Below are 8983 nucleotides of genomic sequence, written 5' to 3' on the forward strand. Positions count from 1 at the left end.
GTTAATACCATTCAGCGTGTTACGGCGCACTAGACTAGCGATATAATATATAATGTTATTATTTGTGATTCAATAGGCAGTCGATATTTTTAGTGGTATATTTGTCAAACTCATTGAACTACAAATCTTCTATAATCGAATTGAATGAACGCCACCGCCGTCCCACTGAAGCGCAAAGCATGCTCACTCATAATATAATCACTGACAAGAATTTGAAGTAAATAGTTCGGCTCAGTTATGTCAGGAATTACAAACACGATCGAACATAATGAAAACTCGCCCCCAAAATGGTTGCGGGTTGTCTCCATTGTATCGGTTTATGCGAATACTTGATAACAATATTACTGCGTTTGCGATTACTTGTATTACGCTTTGTATTGTATCGGTTATCGGATATTGTTACATCTTAAACGGTTCCAAAGTTAACCATATTACCGCTCCAGCGCACGCTACACTGCGCCGTATGTTCGAATGTCGTAGCATGTGTTCTTGCATAGCGGGCGATGTAATGTGAGATTGTAGTAATTTATAAGCGAGCAAGGACTTGTATTTAGATACAGTTGCAATAGTTGCTCTAACAATAGTTGGTTGCGCGACAATCTGATAGGCGAAATGTTTAGTTGTGGAATTTGAACAACTAAATTGGCAATTTTGTTCTTCGACATAATTTTTGTTTAACTTTCGGGTAATATTTTAATCATATATTAAAAGGATTACGTTTCTTGATTTGATATTATAATGTAAGTATTAATTTCAACTCCAATAATTACATTTTACTATACAAATAAACTGACAACTTAACAATAAAATATTAAATCAATAATAATTTTAATTATTCTACAATCTATTTATATTTTAACAATACTATAATATATTATAATAATACAAGAAAAACGGAGAAGCAATAAAAAATTCTGGATTCAGAGTTCACTTCACTTGGTCTCAATAAACCCACAATAAATTGATTTCGTGAAGCTAGTCTCCAAACAACCGCATCAAATGTTTAAAATTATAATAAAATTCTATTCGCAAATAAATTAAGGATAGAGGCAATAAAATGTAAATCTTAACCCAAAAACCACAACGACGGTAACTTAAAAACAAAACGTAGTGCACAGCAGTCAGCAGTAAACAGTCTGCACCCGCGAGGGCACCTCCGCGTTACGGGAGTCAACAAAATACTCCGAGAATTTTAAATATCTCCACAGACATAAAGCTCTCCAGCACTTAAGCTTTGTGGCGCCAATATTTACAATTCCCCGACTATCTATACTACTTCCCTTTCATACAACTGCACCGCTATCAAATGTACGAACTAGACGACAAATGAAGTCTTTATCAATTATAATGTGGATTTTCAAAACACTGACATACTCGTTACTGTTTTCTCAAAAAAAAACTTCGTACAAATACCTGATTTAAAATATTATACAAATTAAGAGGTATAAATGCTTATTAATGGCGTGATCTTTATACTTGTAACATTTATTAATAAATAAATATCAATCAAGTACACAAACCATTTACTGTATCTCTACACTCAATAACTTAAAAATCTGCGATCTTCTATATTAGTAATTATATATTAACAAATAGCTAAGCGCTCTCCAGTCTGTTTGCATCCACGAGCGATGCAGTACTCCGCGGCAGGGCGGTCCCACGAGATCATAAACCACGCGGTCATAAACTTGTTTACATTTTCAATACTCAAAACTTTTGTATAATTCAACAAGGAACGATTGTCATTTTGTTTCCACCGCCGCATAATTCCGAAAGAATAGATATGCTATTTGTTAAGAACTTCCATAACATCTACTGGATTTCTGCGGATTGTCTGGCATTTGATAATCTTTTAACTTCTTTTTATAATCCCAATGTTCTATTTCTTTTTCAAATTAAATTGAAGGTTGGTTGGTTTGAAAATAAAACGTGTATGAATCCAGTATAGATTTAAAACTGGCGAATGATTTCGCTCATCCAACTATAAACAAATATTATCTAATACAGTATTACCTGATGATTATGAGATTGTATGATTTCATAAAAAGAATATGAAATAACAAAACACGTTATTAACTTCAATCCAAATCCGATGTATTGTTTTCAAATTTGTTTAACGAATAAATACTACGATGGTTGGATGTTAGAGGCAGAAATTTATTTTTCCTTCCAATATAAATCTCGGGCGATCCTTTTTATTGAAAAAAAAAATATTTTTCACTAAAATAAAATTCCTTTTTAGTTCTGTTCCATGCCCTGAATATTGAAGTGGGGTGAATTTCGATTGCAGCTCAAACAGCGGCGTAGGATCTGGAATAGACAAATACGTTCTGCCCAATACATAATGTATTTAATGTTCCATCCCACTCATGAATCACTCTTAATGGATCAGGGAATACTCTGATACAATGAAAAATCTAGACATTCTAGACGAGAACGTGTTTATTTAACGGTACTAGTGCGGAGTCTATCGTTATATATTTTTATATTTTATGTGAGAAGGTAAACGATATCTTGTCTTATAAGCAGAATATTACCCAATATCAACAGTGGACTAAAAAATCTCGTTCTACAGAAACGTGATAAACAAAAAACCTACTCAAGTGCTTATTTTTCAACCAAACGTTTTATACGTACTTCCAAAAAAATGAAGCTTCATAACTATGAAATGTATTATTATTAACTTTATTAACTAAATGCTTAGAAGCATTTATGTAAAAATTAATTGTTGTTCGTTTATAAAGCTCACTAATGAGATCAAAATAAAATGTACCTTAGACATAAATTTAGGTGTTTTTGGTTTTGAAATGTTTGTCGTTTTACTGGAAAGTTTCAAACAATAAGAAACATAAATAGTGACGTCAAATAATTAATCTACTACATATATATGTAGGTGCGAAGTTCGGATATCTGGTTGTTTATATTTGTTTTATATTGTTGAATATAATCATCGCTATTTCTTCAGTTAGAAGCTAAAACTAAAACCTGAAGAATCTGTATTCTTAAATTAATTTAATTATTTGTCCTAAAATTATTTCCTAGTAACATAATCCTACTAGTCCTACTAATATTATAAATGCAAAAGTTTGTAAGGATGTGTGAGTGTTTGTTGCTCTTTCACGCAAAAACTACTGAACCGATTGCAATGAAATTTGGTACATAGACAGCTGGACAACTGGAACATATAGGCAACTTTTTATCCCGATATTCCGCGGGGCGCAGCTAGTTAAATAGTAATTCACGCCTTTAAACAACGACGTAACAATGCTGAGCTTGTAACAACTTATTGATATTGATTTCCTGTCGAATCATTATATTTTGGACTCCTTACTCGACTTTTATGTGATACGAATAACTATGGATTAAATAAATATTTCCAAACAAACTAAAATTTACAAAATTTTTGGGATATTTGAAGCCTACTAGTATATATATTTAATACATAACCTTTAAAATTTTAAGTAATGTAGACTATTAGAAGAGAACTAAAGAATAATGAATCGACCGGTTTATTATTTATTCTGTTAGCACGTAGATATTATTGTTAAGAATGTATGTATAGATTAGATGCCGAAGACGAAATGCTAAAGACATATCACTGGGATAATTTGCTAATATGAATAAATGTGATTTATGAGTTGGCACAACGAACCTATTTAAAAATGAACATGGATATATCCTACGACTATTATAAACGTAAAAGTTCGTTAGTGTGGATGAATGATGGTTACTTTTTTCACACGAATTCAGCTTATCGTATGCGTAGGAAATTTGGTTCTAAGATAGGTTATAGTCTGTATTAGCTAGCACATAGCCTACATTTTTCCCGGGTACCACGCTAGTTAAGCCGTGGTGAACAGCTAGTGTGTTTATTTAGATACCTATATGTGGAAAGAAACGCTGTCTCCATGCCCGCATCGTAAAAAGCACAACATATAAAGTGCAGCAACTTCATAACTTTATTAATTAAAAATACTTCACAATTCAAATTTCAATGCTATAAAACTAAAAATTAAAAATACTTCACAAATTCCTCTTTTATTAAACAAATTACTCGATTTCTCAGTGTCAGTTTTGCTTCGTTAATATATAAACAGGCCCCACTCGTAGAGGCTGCTATATTATAATTTTAAAACGACAAGTAAATAATATGAAAAAAATTCCAATCGACTCAATCATCTATCATCCTACCAGTCTACCACAATATGTATTACAAAGCACTCTACAATCAAACCGATCCTGCGACCATAATAAGCTAATCAGACTTCATTGGAACAAGGAAATTGTTACAAAGACGCATAATTTAGCGTAAAAAATTGCTTTTCGACAAGCTTTGTAAAGCCTCCCTCATTTCCGCTTCACCAAGCGCGAACTCCACTCACATTATATACGTTGATAACTCACTTTGTACTACGAAGAGAACGCTTGCATATGTGTACGAATTATAATCATCACATTCACATCAGAAAGTTCGTTTATAAGAATGAAGCAATTGTGTTTTTCTGCATAATTTTATCAAAGCTAATATAAAAGTGTCTCAGCTATTTAACTAGTTTGAAAGAAGCCACAAAATGCTTGAACTATTTTTGTATAAGACGAATCGGTATAGATTTTTAACACTTCGCGTGAAGTGCGATCGATTTATAAATTGCAATCATATTTTTATTGAAGCACTTTCCAAGTTTAAAGCACTTTTATAAAATGTAAACGCAAGAGATGCTATTTACTTTGTATACTAAAGCAAGCAAATAATTTAATTTGTGAGTTTTAATAAAGTTACAGATGGATCTTCACAATAATTTATTGTTACAATTGATCCCATATAAAAGTGTCATAAATTAGCTAAATAACTATGTCTTAATTTCTTGATATATCAAGCGAAGTGGCTGATTTATCAACGCACATTCAGAACTACTAGACCATACGGGCTGAAATTTGGCTAGAAAGCCACTAAGTTAAGTTTTCGCTCCGCTAGTTTTGTTAAATTCTATCCCAAATGGAATAATGTAGGGAGTTATAAATATATTTAGAGCATGCGAGTGAAGTTGCGAGCAACATGTAGTTAAGTATAAATGAATCCACATAATTTGAGCATCCAAAATCAGGTAGAAGCAGTTCGCTCACGAGTAACGCTCGAAGCCGCGGCTTAGCGCGCGTGTGCGTCACACGACATGCGAGCGTCACACCAGAGGCGACTAATCCCGCGCGTTCGCACTCCGGCCCTTTGCACTGAGGCGATGAATTTTTTAATAAAGCCGCGTAAGACCGTGTGAGCCTTGGATAAACAGCCCTCGCGTGTACGCGGTGTCCACGCTGTTGACGGGGGTTTGTCGTTGTGGGACCGCGATATCTGGGATTTAAGTGTATCAAGCATTTATATCCATTACTCGTTGATCTTTTACGGACTTGTAGACTATCTACCAAAGTATCTCGTGTTTGTTGAGTTTGTAAACGATGGTTTTCTTTTGAAATTGATTTAAGTCATTGTAAAGGAATATTACACATTCTTTGTTGATAGCCTCGAATTCATTGAAACTTTCGCAATTTATCCAACTCTAAAACAAATGAACAAATAGATGAATGATAAATCTCCAAAATATAATTCTTGGAAATACAAGCGGCCTGGTGCTCCTACCTTACACGTGCCTCAGGCGCTTATTATCAAGCATTTATACGCTCTTCGTCATAATTAACATACGTGATTTATATGTTCTCTTTGTATCATATTTATATAATGCCGTTTACTCGGCTTTTTTCACTTGAACAAATAATAATTCGTTATTTACGTTTTTATTTATCGCTACAGACGTAAGAACTACTACACTACCGATGGTAGGTATGGTTTTGCATGGAAGGATGTTTATTAGGATGTATATGAAATTCTGTACAAAGATATTCTATCTATTCATTACCTGGTTATATGCAGATAGGAGTTCAGAATCCAGCAATTCCTTTCGTAGCCTTAACCACAATTTTTTTATAGTTTAGGCAACGATTCCGTGACTCGCCTGATTGCAAGCGTCACCTAGTATAATAGATATAAGACGCCAATTCACTAAAATTGGCCGAATGTTCCAGGTGTCATGGATCCGGCACCGCGACCTTCACATCCTGACGGTCGGCGGCTACACGTACACGTCGGACCAGCGCTTCCAGGCGACGCACTCGCCGCACACGGACGACTGGACGCTGCAGGTGAAGTGGGCGCAGCAGCGCGACGCCGGCGTCTACGAGTGCCAGATCTCCACGCAGCCCGTGCGCTCCTTCTTCGTCACGCTGCATGTTGTCGGTGAGAGTACTTCTTATGTATAACAACAAATGGCTTCGATATATAGAACGCGCTCTTAGCGCGCCTCAGAGCTCTGACCTGACGCCGCGCTATGACGGCAAAATACAAGGACATTAGTGTCTCGACATCTATACACACGTGACATTTGATATAAACTTATTTTGGGCTGAATTATGACACTTTTGTTAAAGTTAAATGTATTTTACGTTTATTTCATAATATTATAAATTCTAGTGAGTCTGAACTCTTTCAGTTACCGAATACTATCTCGATAAATTTCACCATAAAGTATAATTATTTACAAAAATAGTTTATTCTGGAACTTAACCAATAAATCAGCTTGCAATAAATGAGTATTATCTGCAATTTCTTTATGATACAGTTAATCCAGCCCGAGTGTGTTATGTATTTTTGATGAAAATCAGCTCACAGTGTGCTCCGTAAAGTGGAGCACACGGAACGGTCAAGCATTAATGCGGACGATGTTTAATTCATGATAAACATAAATATGGGTATGAGCCCTTCCACCGGCGCATGCAAAAATTGAATCAAGATTCACGATCGTTGTAAATACAATGCTATATTGAGACAATACGTTTGCACGGTTTGCATGATTGCCACAAATGTTATGCATTTGTCTTTAAATCTAGAGTTGTTTTTGTTAAAAGTATAGTTCTTGAAGAAACAATCCAATTATACTTTGTGAGATCTCTAATGAATTATCTAGTTTCACTTTATATAAATACACATCAAATTTTATGGAATTAGCAAATCATGACTAATACGAGTAAATTAATCCTATGTTATTTAGAATTATACGTTATTAACATAGTATACGGGCTTGGCTGTTTTTGTTTTTCATCATTTGTACCTATCAAGGCTTCCCAAATATTAGATCTGAACTGACGCAAACCGTTCGATCCGCGTGTTTTATAGCTCTTATTCTTATCATATTTTCCAGCGCACTGGGCACCGATGGAATGTACATAAATTCTAGAAAAGATTTGTATTTACCGGCATCGAAATGGCGCTAGAGGCACGTAAACTATTGCAGGCCCGTGCCGGCGCGCCGCCGCCCGCCCCGCATACCGCCCGCCTCATTATGAGATGTTTGCCTTTCATTATCCGACACAGATAGCATACGGGCATGTCCATTTGAACGGTTTTCATTTACTTTCATTGGGTAATGAAGTAGCGTAAAAAATGTTTCAGTATTCCACTGATAGCTGATCTAAATAAAGCACTTTTTTGTCTAAAAATAACTTTATACGACACTAATGCTATGATGTTGTTACGTCATAGCTTCAGTTAAATGGTGAAACATCATCTTAAAGCTTCTTATTAGGAAACAATTGCTATAAATAAACTGATCATATTTTGTAAAAATGAATCCGTTATATCTTACGACAATCCACCATCAAAATTAATCTTATTGTATTTTAAGCTATACTGTACAATGTTACTTAATTAATATTACTTAACTTAATTAATATTAAAAGAATAATAAAAACTCATATAATACATTTGCATACATTTTACTCTCAACGCGGACATTAAACTTTATAAATACAAAAAAAGAGAAAAGCCGCCCCTTGCCCGTTTCACAAAAGAGCAATCGACGGTGCCTTCGTTGGATTCATATAAAACATGTCCAAATGAAATCCTATTTATTCCGTAAAGCAATCCCGAACATGAAGGGCCATAGCTCATTGAGCGATTGTCTGTCGGCTTTAAATCAAATGTATCTTATTTCCGAAATGCTCAGAGCCTCCGAAATGCTCAGAGCGCTGGGCGGCTGGCGGGCGGCCGGCGGGCGGCCGGTGTCTCGGAGCGTTTTAACATATTTATTGAACGCGACCGTGCTTCGAATTAATCGGCCAGATCGCGCTAATACACCCATTTGTTGGAAATCGGAAAATGATAAGGGCCCGCACGTAGCCTATGTTTTTCTATGTTCTATGCATTAAAAACATTTAAATTTTCCGCAAATAGTGACGTCATAATTATTGTTACGTACTCTGCCTGTCACTGTCACATTTTACACATTAATTCTCTCCTCTTATGATGACCAACTGCAATAAACTTTCAGCAATAACTCATGATTTTTAATCTCACATCCTTATAAAAATAAATATTAGATCTTTTACTTATTATATTCCAACCATTAAACCATAAAATATACCAACAATGTAAGCAGATTTGAAAAGGTTATATTAACAAAAAGCAATAATTCGGCAACAAACAAATCTACATACATTCCACCCTCGCGGGAACAATCTCGATTGTATTAGTCTAAATAATCGGCTCGTTAATCGGAACACATCGGAAAACGCGCCGTCACCCGATATTGCGAGTTAATGAAATTCAGATACGTTATAAATGCGAGATATCGATCCTGCTGAGGTGACAACAGCGCTGACAATCAAATAAACAATTCGTTTATCATTCTTTTTACGCATCCTTTAAATCTACATAATATCTAGATGTAATTACTGTGACATATTGTCGTCGAACTATCTCTTATTACTCTGTACTGTTGTCATGGAAACTAAATAGAGTAGCAGTTTCGAGTAATGTTTATCTGTTTATATTCGGTTTATATTATAAAGTAGCTTTGGATGATATATACGAGACAAACACTTAACACATAATTACTAACCGTAGCAACGCCAAGCCTCTCGGCCACCCGTGATC

The 8983-nt window shown here is 35.0% G+C and overlaps 1 protein-coding gene across 4 annotated transcripts in view; it reads left to right on the forward strand.

Annotated features, from left to right (window-relative positions):
- Positions 1-8983, forward strand: part of LOC119829415 (zwei Ig domain protein zig-8-like) — a 292670-nt gene that overhangs the window by 240931 nt on the left and 42756 nt on the right. For all 4 annotated transcript variants that reach the window (XM_038351899.1, XM_038351900.1, XM_038351901.1 and 1 more), the window contains exon 4: positions 6079-6289. In XM_038351899.1, the coding sequence (XP_038207827.1) occupies positions 6079-6289 (211 nt within the window). The remainder of the gene's footprint in view (positions 1-6078; positions 6290-8983) is intronic.

The sequence above is a fragment of the Zerene cesonia genome, chromosome 10 (assembly GCF_012273895.1).
Source record: "Zerene cesonia ecotype Mississippi chromosome 10, Zerene_cesonia_1.1, whole genome shotgun sequence".
Taxonomy (NCBI): domain Eukaryota; kingdom Metazoa; phylum Arthropoda; class Insecta; order Lepidoptera; family Pieridae; genus Zerene; species Zerene cesonia.